General features: G+C 46.8%; 9 protein-coding genes across 9 annotated transcripts; 4 read left to right on the top strand and 5 right to left on the bottom strand.

Annotated features, from left to right (window-relative positions):
* Window positions 1-694: 694 nt before the first annotated feature.
* BGW36DRAFT_329197 (uncharacterized protein) lies at window positions 695-3,868 on the bottom strand (the record flags this gene model as incomplete). Its single annotated transcript, XM_046212791.1, has 3 exons — window positions 3,433-3,868; window positions 2,841-3,380; window positions 695-2,771 (listed from the first exon to the last, which is right to left on the bottom strand). The coding sequence occupies exons 1-3, from the start codon at window positions 3,626-3,628 to the stop codon at window positions 697-699; spliced, it is 2,811 nt and encodes a 936-aa protein (XP_046066144.1). The 5' UTR covers window positions 3,629-3,868.
* A 917-nt stretch (window positions 3,869-4,785) lies between these two features.
* BGW36DRAFT_432825 (uncharacterized protein) lies at window positions 4,786-6,597 on the top strand (the record flags this gene model as incomplete). The annotated part of the gene is made up of 3 exons (XM_046221182.1): window positions 4,786-5,712; window positions 5,792-5,846; window positions 5,915-6,597. The coding sequence occupies 3 exons, from the start codon at window positions 4,786-4,788 to the stop codon at window positions 6,595-6,597; spliced, it is 1,665 nt and encodes a 554-aa protein (XP_046066143.1).
* Window positions 6,598-8,677: 2,080 nt separating this feature from the next.
* On the bottom strand, window positions 8,678-10,738 carry BGW36DRAFT_440566 (putative galactose oxidase; the record flags this gene model as incomplete). The annotated part of the gene is made up of 2 exons (XM_046221532.1): window positions 8,678-10,608; window positions 10,630-10,738. 2 exons carry the CDS (start codon window positions 10,736-10,738, stop codon window positions 8,678-8,680), a joined length of 2,040 nt encoding a protein of 679 aa, XP_046066142.1.
* Window positions 10,739-11,630: 892 nt separating this feature from the next.
* Window positions 11,631-13,435, top strand: BGW36DRAFT_432823 (dyp-type peroxidase family protein; the record flags this gene model as incomplete). Its single annotated transcript, XM_046221181.1, has 8 exons — window positions 11,631-11,677; window positions 11,747-12,002; window positions 12,053-12,309; window positions 12,390-12,482; window positions 12,536-12,652; window positions 12,709-12,788; window positions 12,847-13,143; window positions 13,194-13,435. 8 exons carry the CDS (start codon window positions 11,631-11,633, stop codon window positions 13,433-13,435), a joined length of 1,389 nt encoding a protein of 462 aa, XP_046066141.1.
* Window positions 13,436-13,870: 435 nt separating this feature from the next.
* On the top strand, window positions 13,871-15,355 carry BGW36DRAFT_350785 (putative 3-phosphoserine phosphatase). Its single transcript, XM_046213334.1, has 6 exons — window positions 13,871-14,281; window positions 14,344-14,357; window positions 14,417-14,493; window positions 14,560-14,859; window positions 14,929-15,077; window positions 15,135-15,355. Exons 1-6 carry the CDS (start codon window positions 14,197-14,199, stop codon window positions 15,260-15,262), a joined length of 753 nt encoding a protein of 250 aa, XP_046066140.1. The 5' UTR covers window positions 13,871-14,196; the 3' UTR covers window positions 15,263-15,355.
* Window positions 15,356-16,376: 1,021 nt separating this feature from the next.
* Window positions 16,377-18,562, bottom strand: BGW36DRAFT_307541 (putative class III aminotransferase; the record flags this gene model as incomplete). Its single annotated transcript, XM_046212248.1, has 4 exons — window positions 16,377-16,403; window positions 17,035-17,748; window positions 17,823-18,166; window positions 18,241-18,562. 4 exons carry the CDS (start codon window positions 18,560-18,562, stop codon window positions 16,377-16,379), a joined length of 1,407 nt encoding a protein of 468 aa, XP_046066139.1.
* Window positions 18,563-19,420: 858 nt separating this feature from the next.
* On the top strand, window positions 19,421-20,928 carry BGW36DRAFT_364593 (MFS transporter; the record flags this gene model as incomplete). Its single annotated transcript, XM_046214569.1, has 3 exons — window positions 19,421-19,633; window positions 19,703-19,717; window positions 19,813-20,928. 3 exons carry the CDS (start codon window positions 19,421-19,423, stop codon window positions 20,926-20,928), a joined length of 1,344 nt encoding a protein of 447 aa, XP_046066138.1.
* Window positions 20,929-21,293: 365 nt separating this feature from the next.
* Window positions 21,294-21,933, bottom strand: BGW36DRAFT_401342 (monooxygenase; the record flags this gene model as incomplete). Its single annotated transcript, XM_046218733.1, has 3 exons — window positions 21,294-21,517; window positions 21,582-21,860; window positions 21,888-21,933. 3 exons carry the CDS (start codon window positions 21,931-21,933, stop codon window positions 21,294-21,296), a joined length of 549 nt encoding a protein of 182 aa, XP_046066137.1.
* A 555-nt stretch (window positions 21,934-22,488) lies between these two features.
* Window positions 22,489-26,305, bottom strand: BGW36DRAFT_307459 (uncharacterized protein; the record flags this gene model as incomplete). The annotated part of the gene is made up of 4 exons (XM_046212238.1): window positions 22,489-24,433; window positions 24,488-24,896; window positions 24,958-25,625; window positions 25,680-26,305. 4 exons carry the CDS (start codon window positions 26,303-26,305, stop codon window positions 22,489-22,491), a joined length of 3,648 nt encoding a protein of 1,215 aa, XP_046066136.1.
* Between the last annotated feature and the right edge of the window lie 592 nt (window positions 26,306-26,897).

Raw genomic sequence — 26,897 nt, 5'->3', positions numbered from 1 at the left:
CCTTTTTGATGCCGTCAATTTCCACTATAGAAACAACGCGGTGTCTCTGGCCCAGTGAGGCACCAGTCCGCCAGGAGCCTGGGCTCACGGTTTCCAGCCTCCTTCAGGCTCAAGGCAGCGTTTAATGGAGCGTGTACTAGTTTCTCCTTGCATGTACGTCGAATCGGGTCGGTTTAGGAGAGGATGTCGTATGATGGATTAATGTAAGATTGTTTCAAGTGTAGGACCATTCGCAAATGTAGGAATACTGTAAATTACCTTTATTACCTTAGTCCATGCTGCGTGGCACAGCTTAGATTTTGTCTCAAGACAAAATCCCGGATATCCTTACCGGCACGTGAATTATACTAACCTGTCTCTCCCGCTAAGACAAGCAAGCGTAGACAAGCCAGTGGCTGTCACATCTAGACTGTCACAGTTTCCTCTCTCTAATAAGTTCCACGGTTTCCTGAGCCAACAATCTTACTTGATATTTTTATTGACCTAAATCCCCGCAACTGCTTACGCGGCTAGAACGTGGGGGGAGTGGGTAGAGGTAACTGGTGTACTATTAGAAATACTTCGGAACTAAAGGAGATAGAAATTTTGAGATTGTCGGTTTCTACTCTGTGTCGCAAGGGATTAATTCCTTTACTGAAGTGTCAATATCAGGACTCTTGGTCATTAATCAACCGAGCTTAGATATTAAACGCTGGCTTAGTGCCATAGCAATCTGTAGGACCCACGAAATTCAATGTATGCTTCTGTGAGCCCATCCATTTTGATCCCTGGATGGGCCTTGGTAGAAATCCTCAGTCTCCATGTGGCGAATGGTCCTAGAGGCGCACGGCTGCTCTCTTTTGGTATTCCACCTATACTAAAGTCGTGCTCGAGATCCGCACGAGTGAATACCGATCCACCCGGGACCTCTTTAATGTTGGACACCTTAGTAATATCATATACAAATGGCACATTTAGAGAATCATGTGAAAACTCGAATCGATCCCCTCGAGGGTCAATAATGGACTCATCGCCCTGGTGGGTGATGTGGATGGACAGGTGTTTTCTTCCAACATAGTCCGGGACGGGGATTTCAACTCCGAATAGCCAAACACGCACCTCCCGAAGACGGATATCTATCCAGTCTTGGAAGATACCCTGTGCGTTATCCGGGCCGATGGTTACAAAGGTGATGTAGTCCCCATCGTCTGAAGGGGTAGTCAAGGCGCTCCGCTGCTCCGCGGTTAGTTGATATACTCTGCCCACGTCATCCTCCTTGGGTGGCCATATGCCTCGCGCGCTAATTGAATAAATCTCTAGAGCACTTTCGAAAGAGGATTGCAGGTCCTGTTGTTGGTTTCCCAAGGCAATATGGTCTATCAACGGTCCCGGCAAGGAAGAAGGGAGGTTGTCAAATAGCCCCCAGTATTTGATGGCCCGACTCTCGTAGTTAAGATATTGCAGTAATCGTAGTCGCAACGCGTCCCGCATCTTCCTCAGCCAGAAGATAACTGATGGAAGGCTCGGGTCGATTTTGATAGTTGGGTTGCCCAGGTTTTTGATCTGCTCTTCACAGTATTTTAGAGTCTGATATGAGTCGAGGAGGAGGAGGACCGAAGTGTTGTACTCAACCACTGCATTGTTTCTGGTGAGCACGCTTTCTACATAGTCTTTTAAGGCTTCACTGATCGCTTTCCTCTGCTCCTCCGGGATCGCGCTACTAAACTCATCAAGCAATTTCTCGATGGCATTCTTGGTCGCAAACACCTTCAAAGCCCCAGGGTCATCTAACTGGATGGTATTATCCTTGTTGGTGTTCAGGGCCTCAGAAAACGACTCCAGAGTATCAGCAGTTGTAGTTAGTTGATGGATAATGTATTTTTTTTCCACCACCGTTGACATCCCTTTTTCTTGGGTGGTAGACAAATAGTCCTGGTACCCAAATTCGATAAACTTGGAAAGAGTGGCGCGGTCAAACGAGGCCGTAATAAGAGTTGTAAAGCCGTCAAGAAGTAGGCTAGGGTTGAACTGAGGGATCCATTCAATCTCGTCAATTTTCTTCCTAACATTCTCTCGTTTTTCTTTTAGTATTGGTGTGAATGTTTCAATCTTATAAGCCACTGTGGATAATGGCCCATTGCTGCCCTCGAGGAGATTGATTTGGCTTTTTGCTGCTTGCTTGCTGGAATCGAGCTCCTTAATGCTGTCTTTAATAAATATTGTCGTCTCATGGCCTTCCTCTAACGCCTTCTCAAACGCAGCGACAGTGCCCTCCTGTTTTTCTAAGAAGCGCAGTTGGTCCCCCACTGAGGTGTGGTAGTGGAGAAATGACATGCGCGGAACCCATAGAGCTGTGTGACCGAACATATCCTGTCCAAGCAATAATCTATTAAACCGACTCTTACCCTCTGAAAATATTGAACGGAGCTGCGTGGTGCCACTAATCGTCACCTTCCATGTGCGCTCCAGGTCATCATAGGCCTTAGCCAAGGGTGAGGTTTTCTGCTCATCCAGTTTGTCCAGAAATTGCAATCGGTTCAGGAGTGTGTGGTACATGTCCGAGGCTTGTTCCCTTGCAGAATTGCTATCGGCGAAGAAATACCGATTAGCTCTATTCAGGAGCATCTGGCACTGATCTGGGAATGCAAACGCCTGGGTCGCCTCCAGGTCTTCGGCATCCCCGTTCAGATGAAGGTTTTTGACTGTGATGCGACCAGTGGCCTCCCCTTCTTTGCCATGCTCCCCTGGTGGATCCCCTGGAGTACCGCTTGTGCCACCGACGCCACCAGGGCCTAGAAACCATCAGAGACTAAAGCTTTGGAGAGCAGGAAAGGAAATGGTCTTGATTAGAAGCAACACACCTGGAATTGACTCGCATTTCCATTTGATTTGGTCTTTGAGCTTTCCCAAGTCGCGGTTCACGTCCTGGAAAATATCCCCGAGTATCTCACTCAGGTCAGACGGACGCTGAGGGGTCAGATCCTCCAAGAGCCTCGAAAGGTCTTGCAAAATGCGGTCGACATTGGGATGGCGATATATTTGGACCACTTTCTGAATCTCTTTTCTGGCGTTGATAAGTTCAGAGATGGCTGAGGAATGAACCCTGGGCGGTGCGTCGGTCGAATGTTGAATAACTTCTAGCTTCGCCAGCGTGGTCTCAACCACTGGGCTTGCTAGTCGCCGGTCGCTCAGGATACTAGCGAGGTCTCGCATTGCATTTCCTAGTCCTAGATACAGGTTCAGAGTCATCTGCATCGTTTCTGTAACATATGTGGGGAGATAGCGGCATGAGTATCCTTTTTGGAAGTCAAGTGCTCTCTGCAGCCAAAACTGCTTTCGAAGTGTTGGAAAGTCCAGGTACACTTGCATCGGGACCGAGCCGTAGAGGATTTCCACATTACCTATTTATCAACAAATCAGCCATCATTTATCTACCTCTGATCGCAGCCATACCAGACTTTCCCCCATTTCCTCCCTTTCCGCCTGTTTGACCGTGTTCAGTGGTATCTCCCCCTCGACCTCCCTTCCCTCCGTTGGCCATCACTGTCAGCTTTTCTATGTTACTGGGAACATCTTGGACAAAGATCCAGATGTCTCCGCTATCGTTTCCATCGCCACCATCTATCCCAGGTCCTTTGGTAACTGGCATCTGGTTCTTTCCTTGCTCTCCCGAAATAATGATCGAAGAGGGCCCTTCAATGGTTAACCGGGAACAGAACAATCCGAACGTCTTTCTTCCCCGCAATTCTAGCTTTCCACTGAGAATAACGTGCTCAGCATAAACAAGGCAGTTTTTTCTGTCCAATTGTTCTTCTTGCAACTGGTAAGGCTGGTCAGAGGTGCTCAGGATGACTACATAGTCATCCTTTCTCACGAAAGCGTAATCATCGCTAGCTGGGAGGGTAGCATGGCCCGACATTTCGTCCAAATGAACAATCAGAAGCGAGCTATATTTATGAATGCGCTGTTCACTGGGCCAAGTACAAAGAGAACATGCGATTTTTTGTTTTTTTTTGTAGCCCTTCCGAATACTTCAAACTGACGATCTATCTTTTTGGACCAATTGCTTTCCTTGTTCTTAATTATCTGGTCTGATCATAGCAACCATCAATTTTCTTTTTCCAACAAACTAGAGAATTTGTAGGATTTTCAATTCTTCAGGGACTTGGAATGACTGCCTATTATTGGGTATAAATGACGCAAAGGCGTCACTTTCAGCAGTGAAAAAAGCAAGGAGCCTTTGCGACAAGTCATTCACTTATCGTCCAGCAGGTCACAGGACAGGAGTGAGACGCGCATGGCCATTGGCTATAGCCCCCTACCTGTACAGCCCTCCGGAACAACATATCCGAGGTATGCCTATCGCCTAATTGATCTGACAATACTTATTTATGATTGGCTGAATGACAAACTTCAGGCACGGCGCGCTCCCGGTCCCTGTCGACCTTCATCGCCGATCCATTTTCATGCACCTTGGGCAATAAAAAGGTTGCAATACATTGCTTTTAGGATTGCGGCTGGAACATAATTGCACACTTACTAGTTTGGGCTGGCGACGCGATGGAATGTGCATCACATCAAGGAGACAGGACAGGACATGCGGAAATCAATGCCCCTTACGACTGGTGCAACATGACTTTGACTCATGTAACTATTTACAAGAAATTTCTTCAGGTGGATGCCCAGCTCATTTTCCGCCAGGATATCCGCACCATTGACTATCGTGGGTGGCTATACACTTCAGTCTTTCTTACTCCAGTCATTTTTTTTCATCAGTAGTTCGCTATACGGAGATCATCTATCACCATGTCAGTTCCTCAAATGACCTTCAGCACCCTCATTAGGGAGATGGAGGGAAATAATACTACTAGGGACTGGGATGTACTCGTCTCTTACGATGAGGAAAAAATCAACAAAGTCTTGGAAAAGATGGAGCAGGAAACTTCGAAAGACTTCGTGATCACAAAGAAGGATGAAGACCCAAATACCGGTGATTTAATTGATATCGAATACCGACTCAAAATCGCCAATCCAACTCTACAGTTTACATTCACCGACAGCGAAGCAGAAGTGTCTTACAAGTTAACCGGTGATTATGGCAAGCTCCCGATCAAAGTCCCAGATAATACAACGATGAAGATAACCGCAAAGATTGCTAGTCTCCAAGGCAAGGTAACCACGACTTCGAAGAGTCCGAGCTTTGTCCCATACAAGGAGGCTATAGAGGCTCCCGAAAACCAGTGGGTTAAGCAGGGCCCTAATTATGTTGTGCGCATCGCCGACGTAGGACATGCTCAGGGAGTTTGTATTATTTTCCGAAAGTGCAGGGTTACTTTGCACAATAAAAGTCAAGACGAGACAGTTCAACGCCGGGTAGCAAGTATTGAGGCAGCCGTTAGGCAAAACATATCGGATGAAATGGCGGAATCCGGCTTCCACTACGTCGTCAGTGCGGTCAACGCACCGGTCCCTTTAGTAAGGGAGACTACATCTGTGACCCTAAGACCAAAGTCCTTCTGTTTCTCGTTCTATCAGCGTGATGAAGCGAACAAACGACCCGGGGCGTTGATAATGTGGATTGGAGTCGATGGAGGCTACAACAATGGGGACCATGAAGAAGGTTCAACGTCGCTTCATTTCCAACCAGGGGATCGGGAGGTTAATCCAATCCCTCAAAAAAGCAGTGCCAGTATTATAATTATGCATGATCTCTTGGCAAGGAAGTTTCTCATGGTAAGGATAATTCCACAGATCCGGAAATTTGATGCGATACAGAGCTAATCACTGGATATTCTCATCCATCTATCCTTAGCCCGCTTTAGAGACAAAACTTGATAATGTCTGCCTGAATTCGACGAAAGGAACGAGTAAGCTAAACGGTCCTTGTTGTTCTATTTTAAATTATTCTTGCAATACATTGACTCTGTTCTTGCAGAAGGGATGGAGTTGACCGGGAGCCTCCGCAACACGGAAATACGTATTGGGCGGTATGAAAAAAGATATAAATGTGGTTTATTCAATCAATACGTCTGCAAAGAGGGCTTCGATGGTGTGAAAACAAATTGCGACAAGCCCAAAACAAAAATAGTTATTTCACCACGGCCCGTTTCAAATGGAGATTCTGTTACCTTATCATACGAAAGCGATAGATTACAGAGCGAGTGGTATTCCGACACAGGAACGGGAGGACACATACCATATAATGATATGTATTTCAACTTCGAGTGGGCGGGGACCGGCAAATGGGAGGCAGCGGAGGGCGATAAACCAAACAAAATCAGGCTCCGGTTTGAAAATACGAATGAGTGGATTGTTAAGGTGTCCGGGTCGAAGCCGCCTTGGTGGATCCCTGATGAACCTGACCGTCTTCCTAACGTGTACGAGAAGTTAGTGATGAAGGTCGACATTGACATCCCCATCGCCGAGCTGGACTACTTCCTCACTACAAATCTGCTCTTTCCAGGCCAACATGTGTTTAAGGCCCATGCTCCATACACCAAAGGCGACGATCACAAAGGACTTGCGGTGCCTCGTGACCTTATTCTTACTGGAGATGTAAATGACAAGCTGGCGGACTCATACTCAACCGCTCATTCCTCCAGAACCAGCGTTCTCTAGCCATTTTGACGGGTGTATTGTCATAGCCTGAATAACGCAATTACTATTTTTTTAACTTAATCACGTTTAATATCCACATGCAGCTGTAACCGTCATTAGCGAGTCTTTGTATAACGCCGACTCGGGACCTAGATACCTGAAGCTGAATCTCAGTCTAGACTGCCTGAGGCAGGCTAAGATCGAGGCTCTGCGCGGCACGTGCAGGATATCGTTCGGGAGAAGGTGTCATACGAAAGAGAGAGCCATATGTACGGCAGTTGATAGCGGTCTTAAACGACATAATTCTGATTTTTACATTTATTACATAGGGAAACAGGTAATTTCAATATTTCCACATCTAATATTTTTGGATTTAAAGAATTTACTACCTCAGCATCTATCTCAGGGCCTGCTTCAGAGCCTGTCTGAGTACCTATTTTAGGGTCTGTTTTAATATTTATTTTAATGTCTATCTTAATTTCTGTTTTAGAGCTTATCTCAGAGTCATTGGTCTTTTTTACTGCCTTTCTCACCGCCTATTTTAGATTCTACCTTAGGGCCCTCCTGAATACTTTATACCTTTTTTAAGGCCCGTCTTAACATCTGCATTAATATATATCTTAATATCTGTCTCAGTGTCTATATTAGTGCATTCTTTAGACTCTATCTCAGGGCATACTTAGAGTGTGCTTGGGATATACTTAGAATGCATCTTAATGTCTGTCTTAGGGAGTACCTCGACGCCTTTCTCAAGGTGTGCCCTCGGCCCTAAGAGAGTAAGAAAGGTGGTGAGGAATACTCTGAGATAGGCACTAAGGCAGATGTTAAGATAGATACTAAGATGGATATTAAGGCAGATCTTAAAAAAGGTACTGAGAAAGGCACTAAGAAAGGTCTTAAGGTGGTTTCTAAGATAGGCACTTAGGTAGGTCCTAAAGCAGATCTTAAGGTAGATGCTGAAGTAGTAAATTCTTTAAATCTAAAAATATTAGATGTGGAAATATTGAAATTACGCGTGTCAATAAAGCTTACTAGTGAAATACGAATTATGTCATTAAACCCCTTATCGTCCGCCATAATATAGAGAGGAATAACATATAGAGAGGAACAACGTCTAGAAAGGAATAACATACGGAATAGGATATAATTTGGAAGAAGGTGCCGTACGAACAAGAAAGCCATGTGGACGGCCGAACCCCCGTTACGCACGGAAAGTGGATAGTTATTGGCCTTGATTATATAGATATAGAAGGGTTATATTGAAAGTTATGTCAAGAATTATACAAAGATATTGCTTGGTTCCCTCCCTTCGGGTTGGGAACCAAGCTTATATGCCTGAGTTCCTGCCTCAGGTCATTGATACCTAACCTGACTAGATAAAGGCATATATAGAGCACTCTTTATAATTTTAATAATCTTAGATAATTATATTAGTTTTCACATTTTTATAATATATGATCAGTATATTATATGCTTAAGTGATCTTATCATCTTAGATCTTACACTAATATGACAAAGGTTTGAATATAGTATTAAGATTTCCTACCTGTCTTTCATCTGCATTTACCCCATTTATGTCGGATTAATTTAGGCCTTTTGGGGATCGCCTGTAAATAATGCAACAGTTGAGATATTATTAGTATTGACATGGGGAGGGCACCCATACCTATCCATTTATTGTGGTGCTATATTCAAACTTTTGTCACCCTACTGTAAGTAGAGATATTTTATTTAACTAATAGATTACCTAATCTGTTATATTAAGATTATGACTGTGTAAAGATGCCTAGAAAGCCTATATAAGGTCATAATAGTATATGTATAATTATCCTCATAGATTGTCAGTGATACGTTCCACTAACCTATCTATGGAAAGGCGTGCTATTAGATTTTTTCGTCAATATACAAGATATACTTATGTATATCCATACATGCATGACTTCTCAATTCTATAATATAATAACATTAAAAGAAAATGATGTTTAAGATGAATCTAGTGTATGAAATTCATTTATCTCGTTATATATTATAATTAAGGGAGCAGAATGAAAACTGGAGAGATAGAAGTAGAAGTACACTTAAATGTCAAATCATCCTACTCTCATAGGGTGATCTGAATAGGTGTCGCCACACTGGGCACCCCTGAACTATCCAAAACAAACAACATCCAATACCCTGGCAGGGCAATCCCCCCATCATCCGGAATATTCACAGAGTAGGTATTAATGTCCACTGGCACGAGGTCTAAAGGAATGCGTCTCTGGTCCGTATTGACGGTATGGGTCGTGGTACCATACCGAATCAGCGAGGCGGTGTCAACAGAGGATTCGGTGACAATGCCAATCTGGCCACCGAATCCGACCTTCGTAGAGGAGACAGACTTGATGACTGGACGCGGAGCGCGACTACCGTCGCCCATAAGCAGGTAGGGGGGCGTGTAGACCTGGAGGTTGTAGTGGTTGGTTGAGCAATTGGCACAGAGACCGCCACCGCCGTTCATCACTGTGGCATCGGGTAGTAAGAGAGAGATGCTGTGATAAACACGAACAATGCTATTTGGTTGCTGTGTGATAAACATGTCGTCTCGCGGGATGTATCGCTCGGGGATGAATCGATTGTCCAACGAAGCATCCTCCGAAAAGGGCATACCGTGACGTTGGCCCCCTGCGATGAAGACGCTACCGTCCGGGAGAACGACTGAGGTGTGGAACACGCGACTGTACTGCATGTTCTGCCCAGCCTGGACAATCTCGATGCTGCTATTGGGAGCCCCGAGTGTGATCAACGCGGCGCTATTGACGCTCTCACTATCCTCGTAGTTTGGGGAGCCCCCAAACGTGAGTATCTGACCCGCGGCAGCATCAAACATGACCGCATTCCCAGACATCTCGTCTGAGTCGCTAAGACGGTTCCCCGCAGGAGAAACCGACCCGTCCCCTTCAACCGAGTACCAGTTCATGGCCCGACTGGGTCCGGCCTGGAAGATACTGGTGTTTTTCCAGGCAAATAGCCAGCCATGATTGTCCGCATGGTAAGGCCCCGTCGCATCGTTGGTTAACATGGGCTTGACTAAAGCACCTTCCAGAGGAGTCCATTCATCGGCGGTTGGGTCGTAGATCTCACCGTTTTTAGAGTCTGACACCTCACCACTCCAAGAGCCACCGATTGCAAAGATACGGCCATCAGATAAGGTAGTGGTAGCCTGGTATCCACGCTCGGTGGTCATATCTGCACCGATGACCCAGCTGTCGTTGAAGGGCACGTAGATGCTGGTGCGTTCCGCGTCATTTCCCCCGGTAACCACAATGTAGCCTCGGGAGTCCATGGAAATTCCGGGGCAAAACATGTCGTGATGTGTATTTGTGACCACTCGGTGGGAGACGTTAGATGTCTTAGGATCCCAAATGGATGTCTGTGTAACTCCACCGGGGGTGCCGCCAAAGCGATCCTTATCCCAGGACGACCACACGAGAACTTTGCCATTATTGGGTTCGACAGCAGCTGCCACAGGAACGATGGGGACATCTATTGTCGGTCCCCACTCTCCAAGGCTAGGGTTCTTTACATGATAACTGGCAGCACCGTAGATGTTGAGGTCGGCAATGCTGGTGGTCTGACTGTCGGTAGCATCTGATAAAGCTTCCAATCGGATATAGCGAACTGGCTGGGGCTCGATGACGGCCAGCTTCTCGCTGTCATCGGAATACCACATGCCATAGGCCACTGGCTCTCCCCAATTGGTGCCGTCACTGCTGGTGAAGACCTGGTGTTGGAGAATCCATCCGTCCTTCGACCCGTCACGCCGAGGGACCATCGCAACCCCGCTTACGTTCTGTGTAGATCCTAGATCCAAGATGATGAAGTGGGGGAAGGTCGTATTATTGGCCGTCGCCCAAAAGGTGGCGTTGTTGCCATCAATCGCGTTGGAACATTCGTTCCCTGTGCTTTCGCTGTCGCAGAACGCTATCCAGTTGGTGCGGTTGAGTCTCACACTGTTATAGGGCTCGGCCTGGTAGAGCCCTGGAGCCCCCTCTGCATCGGCGGGGATTTCACTGGCTGGCACTCCCTCCCCTGTAAATGCGCCGATGACGGACGAGTCGACCTGGGCTTGCGCAAACACAGCGAAAATGAGAGAGGGCCAAGTCCACTCGGAAAACCTCATCTTTTCCTGGTACTATTTACGTTCAATGGTAATGGATCTTAATGCTAGTAATGAATATCAGATTGATTAGGTCAACGTATATAGAAAATGTGTATTTATATATATTAAATATACAGGACTGGTCCCTCAAGGAACTTTAATCTTTGATCATACTGGAAGTCATTTGATCCAATTACTGGAATGAAGGAGGCTATTCTAGCTGCACGGGGGATTCTCGGTGTTACTTGAAAAGCTCAGCATTGCAAAGTTTTGAGGTATGTGACAGAGGAACTACTAGCATCATTCGTTGCAGGCGATGATTGAGTTAGTTCCCGTTCTCCCATTCTTTACCTCTTCATGAGCGACTAGAATAACATGACAGAGCCTTTGACCTATGTAAATTTAGATGTTGCTTTCAAGAATGTGCATTAAACAGACAGGGATAGGGAATTAGGCTACCTGTATTCCTAAATGTTACCTTGTACTTGCAGGTTGGAGAGAGCTTCATATACTCGAGACTGTGACTCTGGATGCCCTAACAGGGGGGAATATTATGCAGCTCCTTACGTAAACTCAGATACTACATCAAAATTAAACAGCCCATTTATGATGCGAGCTCATTTAACTGCTGCATTCCGTAAAGAGCGAAGGCGCTTCCAGACCACGGGATTGCTCTCATGAGCTGACTAACATTGGGCTGAAAACAGACGGTACCTTTCAATGCTATATCGTGCCAGATGCAGCACATCGATGAAAAGTACAATGTTACTTATCTCCACATTTGTAAAACTAGGCTAGTCCCAGAGAACTAGACTTAAAAGAAGGTGCTGTTCATCAATCAAAGGACACTAGCATCTTACAACGACCGCCCACTCTCTAGATCTATAGATTGCAAATTACAACATCCAAAGCCATGGCAGTTGAATCCATTCCGAAGGACAATATCCAGGGTGATATCTGGTAGGTAACAAAATTATATCACAGAAGCGAACAAACGGGGCCCTAGAAATAGCTAATCAAAACCTCCAGGCCGGGTCTGCCCAAGAAGTATGAAACTTTCTACTTCTTCCAGATAAATAAGGATAAGGGACCGGAAGAAAACTATGAAGCGTTCAAAGGCCACCTTCAGGAGTTAATCCCTAGCATCACCACTGCTCAACAAGCCCTAGAGGCAAGAGAGAATATCAAACAGCACAAAGGGAAAGTAACTGTTTGGGAGGAAGAGCCCTGCCACCTCCCTGTGGCTCATTCTAACATCAGTTTTGCCGAAAGGGGCCTGGTCAAGGTAAAGTGCACAAAGTTACAGGCCCCAATCTTCCGCTAATGCACAAGCAGTTGGGTAAAAAGGGGATCAAAGACATTTCCTTTGTCCAAGGGATGTACGCAGATTTGACAGCGGAAAGTCGAGATGAAACTGGTGACTACAAGCAACCCTATACATCCGCCGATGGGGTATTTTTGGTCGCTGGCACTGGTCAGAATGTTGTCAAGGCCAAGGTGATACAGATTGAGGCCCTGTTCGGGGATAGTATTACCCGGCTGTTCACCGAATCTGGACACCCCAGACCAGGTCATAATAGTGGGAGAGAACAGTAAGTAACCACGTTAAATATATATAAAATGGGGAAGATTTGGGTGTTAATCGGTTATGTCATGCTCTCTATCGCTACAGCTTTGGTTTTCGTGATTTGATCTCCCAACCCCTCATAGAGGGTCTCGATAATCCTCCTACCGGAGAGAAGGAGCCGAAGCTGGTTCTTCCAGGGTAAGTTCAAAAGTGCCTACGACAACTGGTCGATGAATTAATTGTATATGCAGCAAGATTTTTATCGACCGCGAGGGCAGGGCTGCTCCACAGGATGGCGCTCCATGGGCCAAAGACGGCAGCTTTATGGTGTTCCGCAAATTACGTCAGTACGTTCCAGAATTTGATAGGTATAAGTTTCCTCTTCTTGATTCTGCGATGCCTGTTAGTTGACAATATTGTTCAGGTTCTGCAAGGAAAAGGGTCCCGAGTACCATATGTCTGCAGATGAGTTGGGAGCACGCATGTTTGGAAGATGGAAGAGCGGTACTTGTGCAATTCAGGTCAAGAGTAAGAGACACAAAGGGGTTAACAATAAGCTTAGGGTGTCCCATTGATCTCTCGCCGGACAAGGACGACGAATCCCTTGCCAGCTGCAATAACTTCGATTTCAAACCCATAAACACTCAAGACAAATGCCCATTTACCGCACACATCCGCAAGACCAGACCTCGTGGAGACAAGAAAGAGGACGAATCCCCCATACTTCGTCGTGGCCTCCCCTATGGAGTCGAAGTCGAAGATAACGAGCTGCTCAAGCAACAAACCGAGCAGGATCGTGGATTGTTATTCGTCTGCTATCAAGGGAGCATTGTGAATTCATTCCTAAAAATCCAAAAGCGTACGTCCCATAAAATCCTCGTCCGGATTACAGGGCTAATTCCTACATAGGCTGGTGCAACATGAGAACCTTTCCCCCTGGCAAGTACAGCGCCACCAACAATGAGGAGCCGGGGCTGGATCCCATCATCGGCCAGCCCGGGCCCAACATCGTCTCCGACATGAGCATAGTCGACGGCAAGAAGCAGACTGTTCGACTTCCCCTCGAGCGCTGGGTGTTCAATCAGGGAGGAGAGTACTTCTTTTCCCCTTCAATATCTGCTCTTCGTTTGTTCTCGGGGTTGGAGGAATAGGCTGATTTAACCCGAGGTAATTTGTATTGATTTCAAACTATATTTACTCTGATCTCCTTCGACTTATACGTCTTGAGTTATCGTTTTCTCGTTTTTCCTATACCAGAAAATTTTTTGTACGACAAATTCAAAGACTGCCATCCTCGTGCCAGATTTCCGATCCCGATGCAGATATGAATGTATTGTCTCAAACCCTTTCCGTCAACTGACTCCGACCTGAGACACAAATAGCCCTACATCCCCAAAACCACTGAAGATAAGAAAGGGGTTAGGGCGGGGAGACAAGGGTAATGTCCGGTCGTCGTAGCTCGGAGCCTTTATGACAGATGTGAATAAGGCATGTAAATCTTTACGAGAGTCTGATATACAATACTTATTCATGTCGTTTCAATACACTCCTGTCAAAGAAACGCTGGAATGTGACAGCGAAGAGAGTAGCATTCCTCTGTTTTACGGTACGGGCCGTACAGGGAAGATTGTGGGGACATGTCAGTTGATCCGCTGCAAAGGGTCTTGGTACAACAAGGCCGGAAACGCATGGCCTCTCGTGTCATTGAGGGCAAGAACTGAGCTTAATAGCATTCCGTTTGCATAAATGCGCGAAATAGACTCACAAACGTTACATCGAACAAATTACTGAAGAATCTAATTTGTAGAACGCTTGTTTCCAGTTTATTACTTGCTATTATTGTTTGCCTCGAGGCTTTTCCACTTTCCCCTCATTTGTTCCAGAATCAATTCACACCAACCCCGCAATCATAATGCACGAGCAACTGCAATATCTCCAGGATAACCCTAAGATTATCTTTTTCACGGATTTCGATGGAACCGTCACGTTGCAAGATTGTAAGAATGGCTTTTCTCTTGTCAACAATTTCCACCGGACTAATGTTAAGAGACGACAATAGCCAATGATTACCTGGTACGGAAACTCCCTACCTCAACGACCTTGTTAAGATATCAGCTTAAAATCTTTCACAGGTCGATAATCTTGGTTTTGGAGTCGACAAGCGCGAGGTACTGGAAGAGCAACTCTCGAACGGGGATATAACCTTCAGGTATGGGAATGGAAGTTCCTTGAAACAAATGTCTAGGTATTAACCAAAGATTCAACCTCATCTCAGGGAATCGTTTCAGACAATGTTGGACAGTGTACAAGCCCCATTTGATGAGTGTATTCATGCCCTCTCAGAGAACATCGAGTTCGACCCACACTTCTTCAATTTCTACCAGTGGGCAAAAGAACACAATGTCCCTATCGTAGTGCTGTCCTCCGGCATGGCGCCCGCCATCCACGCTTTGCTTGAGAAGCATCTGGGAAGCCAGCCGGAAAACATTTCAGTGATAGCCAATGACATTCAACCTCGCAATGGCAAGGGTATCAACGAGCATGGTGGCTGGCAAATTTCCTTCCGTGACAATAGGTAGGAAGATGAATATATTCACATTCTGGATGCAATTTGGGTGTGCTGCTAAATCCGGTCTCATTTTAGCCACTTCGGTCATGACAAATCGCGTGCGATCAAACCCTACGCAGTCCTCACAGGTCCATCCCGTCCAGTCCTGTTGTACGCTGGAGATGGGGTTTCTGATCTGTCCGCCGCATCGGAAACAGACATGCTCTTTGCGAAGCGCGGGATGGGTATATCAGTTCCGTAGTAAAGCAAAATCAAAATACTGTCGCTAACAGACCCTCTAGGCCTCGTTCGGTACTGTGAGGAGCGTGGAATTCCTTTCGTTCCATTCGATGATTGGACCTCCATCCTCGCCACTGTGCAATCTATCTACACCAACGCATCAGGGAAAGGGGAACGTCTAGCAAATTAATTGCGACTGGGTGGAGATAAAAAGCTTATAGGCAAATGAAGGTTAGGGAACGAATATGAAGGTTTGAAGAGTCCAAGCATCTTCCTATTCCGGTAGTCATAATTTCAATTAGCCTACATCATAGGTTATCGCATAATAGGCGTACCGTAGAGTAGAGTTGCTTCTTCCGTCAGTAGTGGCAACCGAGCCAATTGTAGACAACCTCTAAGAGCATGCATATCCACCGATGATGTCTTCCTCGGTGCGAAGAACCAGGGAAATCTAGTCTCTGGTCGGCGTCATATCATGATCGTTGTAACAAAAAAGGGAGAATTCTCGCTACGTTTATTCCTCTTCAATAAGACCACCATCCTGTTTCTGATTTATTTCATTACTGATCATAGATACACTGATACCGCACTCGTCATGGCGTCCATGGATAAGGTATTTTCGCGATACTACGCCCGCCAGGAACAGCAAGAAAAGAGTGGTAAGCCGTTCGCCAAGGGCATCGCCTTTGTCGAAGAGGAATTTGTCAAGCCTGAGGAGGCTCGCATACCACTCCTTGACGAAGGCTTCATGCATGGTGATCTCACCTACGATGTGACCACGCTCTGGGATGGCCGCTTCTTCAGGCTCGATGATCACCTGAAGCGGCTCAGTGAGGGCTGTGACAAAATGCGACTTAAATGCCCACTTCCACTGACTAGGGTAAAGTCGATTTTGACGCAAATGGCAGTCAAGAGCGGCATTCGAGACGGATTTGTAGAACTCATTGTGACACGCGGTCTCACAGGTGTTCGTGGCTCCAAGCCGGAGGATCTTTGGAATAACAAGCTATACTTGCTGATCCTACCTTATGTCTGGGTGATGCTTCCAGACGAGCAGCGTACTGGTGGTAGTGCAGTCGTTACACGGACTGTGCGGCGAACCCCCCCTGGGGCCTTTGATCCGACAATCAAGAATCTACAATGGGGGGACCTGACGAGGGGGCTCTTCGAGGCGATGGACCGAGGCGCCACTTATCCTTTCCTTACTGATGGTGACACCAACCTGACCGAAGGTTCGGGTTTTAACATTGTCCTAGTAAAGGATGGCATCCTGTACACGCCGGATCGGGGTGTGCTACGGGGCATTACTCGCCAGAGTGTAATGGATGTTGCTCAAGCGAACAAGATTGAGGTCCGTCTTCAGAATGTCCCGATAGAACAGGTTTATCATTGTGATGAACTTTTTATGTGTACTACGGCCGGCGGGATCATGCCAGTTACGTTGCTAGATGGCCAGCCTGTCAATGACGGTAAAGTTGGTCCCATCACCAAGAAGATCTGGGATGGTTACTGGACCATGCACTACGACCCATCGTATAGTGTTCCGGTGGACTATTAGTAGTCCTGGATCTTTCTCGTCATTGCCTTACTGCCACTTTATTCATATGTATGTATTTATTGTCTTTTTTGCTTTATGCATGAGTACGAAAAAAAGCATAACATTCGACACTTTCAGGCTCTTAAATATCCCTCGTATCGTAGTAAACGAGAACCAGTTATTGCTATTTATCACAAGAGGTTAATATGGAATGTGTCAAGGCCATTGCTCCCTCAATAGCCCTTCATTCTTTCCCCGGACACCTCAACATACCTCTGTTTGCATGGTCAAGCTGGCTAAAGGAATAATAAATCCGAACCAATTAAGTTACACTATTAGATTTATGACGATATTAATGTAACTAACCTTAAGAATAGTTCTCACGATAGCAGACACATCTCTTCCCTAACCTACCTCTATATGACTCGTACCAAGGGCTCGATATCATTCCAAACACTGTTTATGACTTTCACCACCCGCCTGACAATCTCGTCCACGTCCTGCTTCTGCACGATGTAAGGCGGTGCCAACAGGAATTGATCCCCATTCCAACCATCTGCAGCCCCGGTAGCACTGAAAATACAAATGTCGTAGCCCTTTTCCAGCCCCCGCGACCGGATGCGTTTGGCCAAGCCCAACCGCGGATCCCAAGGCTCCTTGGTGACTTTATCCTTCGTGAGCTCCACACCCCAAAAGAGTCCCCGTCCACGAATGTCACCCACCAAAGGGTGGTCAAAGAGATTCCGATGAAGTTCTTTGCCAAGGTATTCTCCCATGCAGCGAGAATTCTCGATCAGGTTGTTTTCCAGGATGTACTGCTGCGTAGCAAGCGCGGCGATGCAGGTAAGGGGCTGCGCCTGGTAGGTTTGGGCATGAACAAAGCTTCCACTGCCCTCTTTCAGCCCACGAATCACTCGGTCGTGAACTAACATGGCGGATATCGGAGCATATCCGCCGCCCAGCACCTTACCCACAGTCTGGATGTCAGGGACAACCCCGTCGTGCATCCATGCATGCTGGGCACCAGTACGGCCGAGTCCACACATTATCTCATCGAAGATGATCAGGGCACCATGTCGATCACATACTTCCTTCATGGCGCGTAGATAGCCCGGCAACGCCACAACACAACCGAGGGCCTGGAAAGAAGCAGAAATAGGGCTCGTTAGGATACATTCACCGGAGATTAAGATTCTCAGGGTATCTGGCTTACCGTGCCGACCATCGGTTCCACGATAAACGCACAAACTGTTTCAGGACCGAGCCTCTGGAATTCATCTTCGAGCTCCTGTTGCAGTCGAGCCACATACGCCTCCACTGATTCCCCTTTTGTCATGTCGCGCCACGGGTGGCAGGGTGACACCTTGGAGACATTCTTCAGCAGAAGAGGCTCAAAGAGTGTCGTTCGGGACTTGATATCGCCTACAGACAGAGCGCCAATGGTACAGCCATGCCACGAGCCCCGTCGCGAAATATAGTTGAGTCGGGGCGATTCAGGTGTCATTTCGGCGAAGTACTGGTAGGCCAGTTTCATCGCCGCTTCAACAGCTTCAGAGCCTGTTTTTTATCTCACCGAAGTTAGTGTACATGTATGGGAGGTACGAAGAAGAAATCACGAGGAGGTAACAAACCGGACCCCAGGATGCAAGCCCGTGACAGCTGCCCGCCAGTCGACATGACCAACAAGTCGGCCAGTTCCCGGGCTGGGGAGTTTGAGAAATATCCAGGATGAGCGTAAGTCACCATTTCCAACTGACGAATGATGGCATCTCGCACGGTTTTGTTGCCATGACCGATGGCTGAAACCGCGGCTCCGCCAGTGGCGTCGAGGACCTTTTGGCCATCTTCCAGAGTAAAGTACAGACCTTCAGCTGACTTCACAGTGGGAGCTGCTGGACCTCCAGCCACACATTGATACAGGTAAGTGTCCAAGTTCTCTGTGATAGAGCCCATGATATAGGATATTCTCAACAGTAAAATGCTGAGTGTTGTAGATTAAGATACTGATCTCTTGTCTTGGGAATTTTGGAAGTGAATTGGAGCAAACTTATACACCGGAGTACATTAGCTAGGTGTTGATCTAGATATAACCTATTTGAGGGCAATTTTCGTATTCTCCGCCTAGCGACGCTTGCGTTCCATGATCATAGAAGTAGGGACAATGGTTCATGAGAACGCCACATTAATTGTGAGAGTAGAGCTATATACACTCCTTAGACTAGAATGGGACTGTGTGCTAGGACCAAGGATCCATGGTGCTCGTTTTCGTCAACGCTGTAGTAGATTCAAGTAGGATTTCCCAATATGGCATATAATTTCCCTGGTTTCATAAAAGTAAGAACAGTATGTATGTCAGTTCTATCTCAGACCCTTTGGATCGCTCTCTCAATACCTGCAGGGTTGTATCCCCAGACCTGCTCCCGGCGCGAGGTTACATTTTTCCCTTACCACAAACCCCAAATAAAATAGTATTGCATGATTGATCATTAAATAAGCGCCGGGTTAGGCTAGAGTTCCAGTCTGGCCAGCTTGACACAAAAAGAGTCTGTCGATGATCTGCGCACTACAACCTGGGCTTTAGAATCAGGAAATTGTCTCAGATCGAGGGCACTTCGATGGTATATACAGCTATCCTTTCTACTACGAACGTGGACACAGAAGCTGTTCCCTGGTTGGCTCAACCAAATCAGAGCATTCTGGGTGGCGGAGAAATCTCGACTCCGACATACTTACTCAGCTTCACCTTCCCCAGAGAAATCTCGCCTCGTTGATTCCCCTAATTTGATTGTCAGTAGTTGAAGCTCCAGAACAATGTCGTCTACAGCCCCTTTAGCTGATGCCACAACTCCTCTGCTACAATCGGTGAGCGAGGCAGCGGATGGATATGTAAATGGTGCACTGCTGCGCAAATCAAAATCGGAAAATGCAGTGCAAAAATGGAATGAGCCGATCATCAATACTTGGCGCGTTCTCGCAACTTTCTTCAGTTTCATCGTGGTCGGTGCAAATGATGCAATTTATGGTGTACGTCTGGATTCATCTATCCCTATCCCCAATGGGTTTGCGAGGCCTGCACTGACATTCGCCCCTTAGGCACTGGTCCCCTACGTATGTGAAATCCACGCCCTCGTCCTATAACATGGAGAATTGCCCTGGTCCAGGGTCTCGCGACGGATATCCGCTTATCTAAATAATATATCTAGCTGTGTGATCACTACGAGTTAGACTATGCTTCTGTGTCTATGGTGTTTCTTTTCCCGTGTCTGGGGTACGTCACCGCTGCTCTCGTGAGCAACTGGATCCATGCTCGTTTTGGACAACGAGGAGTGGCCCTGCTAGGATCTGGGTTACACCTTTTCGCTTATGGCGCCTCGACACAGCATCCACCCTACCCCATACTGGTTGCTCTTTTTGTCCTGGCTGGCTTAGGCAGTGGACTTCTAGATGCGGCATGGAATGCGTGGATCGGAGTCATGGAATACAGTAGCCAATTGATGGGCATACTTCATGGCTTCTATGGTCTTGGGGCAGCATTAGCCCCGTTAACTGCTACCTCGCTGATGACGGGTCGAGGATGGCACTGGTATCAGTATTACTATGTAATGGCAGGTGCCGCTATTGTTGAGATCCTGACTTTGACAATTGCGTTCTGGTCAGCGCGAGGAAACTCGCTCTTAATGGAGCATCACCAGGACGGGGACACGACTTCCTGGTGGCAAACGTTGCGCATGAGCCCGACAATCCAGTCCCTGAAACATGGCGCAACGTGGATCATTTGTATATTCATCTTTCTCTATGCCGGGGTTGAGATTACCTTCGGAGGGTGGGTGTTCACCTTCCTAGTCCGTGAACGAGGCATCCCTCCCTTCACAGCTGGGATAGCGAACTTTGTGTACTGGGCTGGGCTCACTATAGGCCGCGTCCTCCTCGGTTTCGTGACCAGCTATCTCCAAATTGGTAAATACGCGGTACTTGCCTATTTGACTGCGTGCATTACTTGCCAAGTGGTGTTATGGCTAGAAGAGGATTTTGGGGTCTCTGTTGTTGCAGTGGCCATGCTCGGATTCTTCCTCGGCCCCTTGTTTCCTGAAGCAGTTATTGCGTTTGCCGACCTCTTGCCAAAGCATCTGCATATTGCAGGGATTGGAATTGCCGTTGCTCTCGGGAGTGCTGGTGGATGTGTGTTTCCTTTTGTTACAGGGGCACTAGCGAAGCTTTTTGGCCTCCAAATCCTGCTACCCATGGTTTTACTGCTGCTCCTCCTGGCCTTATCAAGCTGGCTTTTGTTGATCATGGTATCACGGCGCGAACTTTCTTGATGATGAATATCTGAATATCACTGAATAGGAGATCTAGTGTGGAATAATAGAGCAAATGATATTGGAAAGGGCCTTATATCCACAATTTCTTTTAAGAAGGAATGAAAGATTCTCGCCAAACCTCGTATAGAAGATAAGGGATGAAGGACACTTAATACGACTCGTCGACACCACGGAAAGGTGAACGAAGCATAATCGATGACCGTTATTCTTCCTCGTAGAGTCATTCTGTCACACTTGAACGTATCGATGGAAAAGCTGAATTAGACCAAATAGAATAGATATCTAGCATGAAATAGACGTTTTAGATAGCTCAACGATAATTTATGCATTGTAATAGCACCAAGGTTTACGTAGCCAAATACTCAGTAGCGGTAGCACAGAAATCCATCCTTCGTATTCATGACTTTAGACACTGGAATGTCCTCGGCGAGTCCTCCAACCATAGTCATGTCACTGAGACTCACTTTTCTGGTAGAGTTAAACATATGCTCTCCATGATACTCCTGCACTCGCTTCCCGAGGTTTTCTTGCTGCCATTGCCACCATAAGCGGTCGAGCTGCGCATGATGAACGAAGAAGATAGGGTCTTGAAGCGTCAAGCCAGCGGTCAACCCTCCTATTATTGATTTTAAAAATCCGAGACTATTTACCGTTTGCGGCGGTCAGCGCCAGAAAATCCCCGGCGATTGACAGGTGCATAATGTTGTGCACGGAGAACTCGATCTGCCGGACGAACTTCTCACATGTTGGCTCTCGGAGTAATCCACCGACTGATTCTGGACTGAATGGGGTGGAAGGAAGGCGTCCAGCCTTGCTCCCGTCCCGAAATCCCCGTAAGAGGCAGTGCTGAGAGTAAGTGTGATTGTACAGGACAGGTCGGAGCCCAGAGAATGGCCCATCGGTCACGCAACGTCCATCACCGACAGTAACTGGACTATCAGGGTCTCAGTCCCCACCAAATCCGGTCGAACCGTTCCAGATTGAGGAGTTCGTAAGATTCATCCAGTCCAGAGACCAGTCCCAATACCTAGCCGGAAGTCAGTGGAGAGGGGATCATGAACACCGAGTTCTACACGAACTAAATTTTCCCCCTGAACCTACAGTGATCCCTAAGTGCCGTCTCCCACAGTTTGAGGGTATATCTATGCCAGGGCAAGAATGACGAAGAACGGTAGCCTAGAACCATGGCTTAGTAGAGGATATCCATGGATATCCATTGGTGGAGCTGGACAGACAAACACCACAAACCGATTCCTCCGTGAAGAGCCGCAAAATCATCGAAAAGCGTCCCATCCCGGCCAAGACTGATAATCGTTCCTCAACCAGAAGATTAGCCATTCATCCTGCAGGATCCGGCACAAAAGCGGCCGTAGTGTGGGTTTGTTTCGGGTCTCTGTGCCCAATTAATGAATTAGTGAATGCCAGATCTTGAGAAGAGATTTCCTCCACTTAAACAAGATATCAGCTCGCAAGGCTAAGAATTTGAAGGTAGCGGAAATGCAAGTACGAACGGTACTGCAACTTGTGCTCGTGCTCGTAATTTTAATCACGGTTGAACTAGGATCCCATGATATTCCGAATCTCTCCTGGAATTGTACAAATAAAGTCCTTAGCATACGTTGCGGCCGCTGCGGCAGCATAAGAGGTCCATTTATCATTCTTGTGAGAATCGGCATAATCAGAGATCCCTCGAATGACCAGACAAGGGAAGTTAGTGCACATTAGGCCAGCAGCTTCCATTTCAAAACACAAAACTTGATGCCTCTGGACAAGCTTATCTCTCGTTGCCGCGTCCTTGATAACAGCGTTGCCCGATGCTATTGTTCCATAGAAAACATGCGGTCCAGTTCCCCGATTACCAGGATCTCGTTCCAGTAGTTGCTGTCCATCGCAATCCTTGCATGTTTTATTACCAGCAACATGCGTGTAGGTAGGCTTGTACAACCTATCAAGACTTTCACCTGGGTAAGAGACAGAAGGGCGGTTCTTGATCGTAGCGCCATGAGAAGGCATCATGTTCAAAGCAGCCAAGAGCTTTTCAGGAGGCGCATTCAAATATCCAGTGCACTGGAATCCATCTATGGTGAACTTTCCCATGTCGTATTGCACTACACCCCCATGTTGCTTGTCTGGTGTGCTGACAATCACATCACCGAGCCGAATATCATCGTTTTCATTGGGTAATCCTCCTGCGATCCCTACTACTAGACCTATCTTGATCTTCGGGAACTTGTTCATCATCCGAGTCGCAATTTTAGTCGCAGAACATGTCCCGTATTGCCCCTTCGGCAAACAGGACATAACGACATGGTAGTGGCCTATTCGACCTAGTGTGTAGAGATTATTGTCTGACCCATGTCCATATCCTACTGCGTGTAGCTCATCGAACATAGCCCGTGACTCCTGCAGTTCTATCCCAATCGCGCATATCCAGCCTACTGTGTAGCTTTCCTCGGATGGGCGATTTTTCGCACCATGCTCATTACTCGTGTACTCACCCTTATTTGCGGATACAATATCGGAAAGTTTTCCTTGTGAAGTGTCCATCTCAGTCTCTCTGCGCTGTCCACTTCTTTCCAGGGAGGAAAGAGCCAAAGGCGGATCATCAGTCGCAGACACGTTTACATCGTCAGGAAAGAACCTTTTCGAAGGACGACCCGATGCGTTTGAAGAGCTAGATGATCGCTTTCGTGGAGTACCCGTGCTAATGCCTTTATCTTGGCTCGCCGACGAGCTCAGGCTCTGTCCTAATCCACTGTCCTGGTATGGGCTACCAAAATGTTCGAATGACAATGCGACGTCTGCTTCTTTAGAAAGATAAAACTCTTCAGAGAGCGCAGATTCCCAACTGTGACTGAAGATCACAGCGCCACGGTCCTTCAGCTCATGGGGGCTGCTGAGTGTATTACCTAAGAGGTTACGAAAGTGTTTGGGGATAAGAGCCTGCGCGCGGTCGCAATGTCTTCCTGGAGAGATATTCCCTGTGCAGTTACAAATATCGAATATCTTGTCTGGATTATGCCAAAAGATTTCTTCGACAACCTTCCATGGTCGGTCAGTGGTGTTTCCTCTCTTCTTCAAAATTTCCTTGATATGGGAGACACCGACAATGAGGTAGTCTTTGCCCCGGGGAACTTCAATCCAGGACGGACAAAGTCCATTTGTATCGATTGGTTTGATCAGCTCGCCGAATCCATGGCCAAACAATGTTATTGCGTGAATAGCTCTGGTAAAGTCGATCCAGCCTGCGTCTGTCGATGGAAGAGGAATTACACGAGGCCAGAATTGGTCCTCATCTGTAGCTATATCCATAAAATCAAATCCCTCCAGGACACAGAGCCGCTGTATTTTGTTCACCTCCGATCCAGGAAGGCTACCCATATTCATCTGGAGTTGATAAGTGAAGCATTGCTCCAAAAGATAATAGATCTGCTCCACCCTATCTTTAAAGTGGAAATAGGTAGTCCGTCGCTTTGAAGACAAATCCTCTTTGTTATAATTTCTTTCCAAATCTTCGTCCCATCCACTATCCGTGGTGATGTAAAGTTTCAGGCACCTGTTGCCCTCATTCATGAGCACATTTATAGCAGCCCTCGTCCCTGACTGTGCGGAAGGTGCTTCCATCATCTCTTCCCACTTAAAAAGGAAACTGTCCTTCAGGTTGTCGTTCTCATTATCTTTTAGAGAAGCTCGAACGAGGTGCAATAAAGCACTTGCCCCATCAACAAGCCATGCTCGCCTGTCTTTGACATCATATAACACGACATACTTTTTGGAAATCCAATTCAGCTGCCCTCGATATGTGTCTGCTTGTCTGTTGACAGCTCGATCCTTGTTGCCAATAGTAGCACCCATTTCAGTTGTAATAAACTTCCCACGAACAACTGAGAGATTTGCGAAGTCACAGCCCTCATGCGGCTTATCAAGACTTGACCAATTGATAGCATAATCCGCGTCTGGAGAACCTATCCAGTAATACACGTCAGCAAGACAACAATTTGTTGAAATAGTACTCAGTTGGCTTACCAGCATAGTACTTCACATCTGAACACCAGCCAAGAACATGCCGTGCTGATTGTAAATGAAAAATACTAATATCGACAGGGTAGAAACCCGGAATCTTTTCAACACGAAGGTCTATGTAGGATATGTGACTTCCATCCTCATTAAAGAGCAGGTGCCAAATTACCATGTCTCTCACTACTTTAGTCGGAATCAGCATGGTGCTAAAGCCCTTCATAAATAGCTTCCCACCAAAAAAGGTTGCATATCGGGTTTGAGCTAGGGACGCCATAACGTTGAGTGGAAGTTCTAGACCTGTTTCAGACTCAGGCCTATTTAATATAGGATAGCCGTTGACAACAACTGGATTTCGAAATATATTTTGCCAGCATTGACCATTGACAAGTTGAGGATGCTCTTCTCCTTTCTGCATGGTGAAGTGAATGCTGTAAAAGTATCCCGAGGAACGAGCCCTTTCTTTCGTAGTGTGCAGATACTGATAGCCGGGCAGGTAACTGATATTTGGCGTGCAGTAGGCGACCCCTTGGTCCCATGAGGACGAACGAAGAGCAGCACCAAGCCACGCAAATTGCTGGCCGACCTCAACAATGAAGTCTTCAGTACCGACAGCCTCGACTATGAACTGACACTCTTCGATCCATGCGGTAATCTCAGTTTGATCATGTCGATTTCTAACGGAAGCATGATCAGAATAAATAATGGAGACTCTATGTATCAGGACTTACTTGTGTGCCCGATACCCTGGTTCACTGCGAACAACATCTTTAACTAGCTTGATAATATACTTTGCAGCAAACGGCCACATCTGTTCGAGGTACTTCATACAAACAAGGGCCTGTGCATCTTTATAAGAGCCGGTAAGAGTAATTACCTTTTCAATCACCTCGGCCGGTTCCTCTACGTAGCCTTGCTCCTTGATGAAAGTTCGCGGATCCCAGTCTATACGAAATATTACTCTGTATGTAGTCGAGGGCTGGCGTCTACTGAGCTTGTGAGATCTTGGGAGGGAGAAAACAATCCCTGCCCTGATTGCGTCCATGCAGTTCGGTTCTGACGGTGTCAGAAGTGTCGTCCGGTGCAAACATGCCAGAAGCCATTCGTATGCAGGCGCTTTATATATAAGTTCCCTATATGCCAGCAGCTCTGTCGTGTTTATATCCTCATATTCAACTTTGCCATCCTGAGCATTAGATCTCAGGGATTCCGCGTCGTGAACATTCTCTTGATCAGCATCGTATATCACTGCGTTAGTAGAGTCCCCTTGTTGATTATCTTCTGGAATTTCGTAGGGAAGCTCAGCCGACACGCTGTTATTCTCGGCATCCTGGAATTTTTCATACCAGTAGCTCATCTTGTTGCTCAGCGAGACTACGTCGGCATCGCTAGCTTCAATATCACTATATTCCTCCTCACTGAGATACCTTGATCTAATCGACTCGACGATAGCACTGAGGAATAATAGAACTTAGCAAAGATAAGCAACTTGACGGAGTGAATAGTACCCCTTGGGCATTTAGGACCCACCTCCGATATTTATGAACAAAGAACATAACGTCACGATGCATCTGACTTGGTGCTTGGTGCCCAAGCCGAAGCGCAAAAGCTTTAAGCAGTTGAGGAAGTGCCTCTAGGATTTTCTCCAACACCACATTACCCACCTTCTCTGGTAGTACTTTTTTGACCACGCTATCAGCCAACTCTCTGATGAATCCCTCTATTCGCAAATTGGGCAGACTTGATGCATCAGAATAGACTGTGCGGGAGTCATCCGATTTTGGGTAGGTTCTGACTTGTGCATCGCCAGCGACATCGTTCATTTGACTCATATATCCATCCTCTGTATGCAAATATGGATCAACCTTCAATTTGCTGGCCATAGTAGAGGCGTACCCTGAATCTGTAAGTGGACAGGCTTCAGGAACCTTGGAGTCCTGGTCGACTCT

Source organism: Talaromyces proteolyticus, assembly GCF_021365285.1.
Source record: "Talaromyces proteolyticus strain PMI_201 chromosome Unknown BGW36scaffold_14, whole genome shotgun sequence".
Taxonomy (NCBI): Eukaryota; Fungi; Ascomycota; class Eurotiomycetes; order Eurotiales; family Trichocomaceae; genus Talaromyces; species Talaromyces proteolyticus.
This window is presented reverse-complemented; position numbering and strand designations above follow the sequence as displayed.

What these genes read in the sequence shown, in the direction of transcription:
- BGW36DRAFT_350785 (XM_046213334.1), top strand. Translation starts at nt 14,197, where the DNA reads ATGCACGAGCAACTGCAATATCTCCAGGATAACCCTAAGATTATCTTT. An exon ending in AACGGGGATATAACCTTCAG is followed by an intron (nt 14,494 to 14,559) that starts GTATGGGAATGG and finishes ACCTCATCTCAG; the next exon opens with GGAATCGTTTCAGACAATGT. An exon ending in ATTTCCTTCCGTGACAATAG is followed by an intron (nt 14,860 to 14,928) that starts GTAGGAAGATGA and finishes GTCTCATTTTAG; the next exon opens with CCACTTCGGTCATGACAAAT.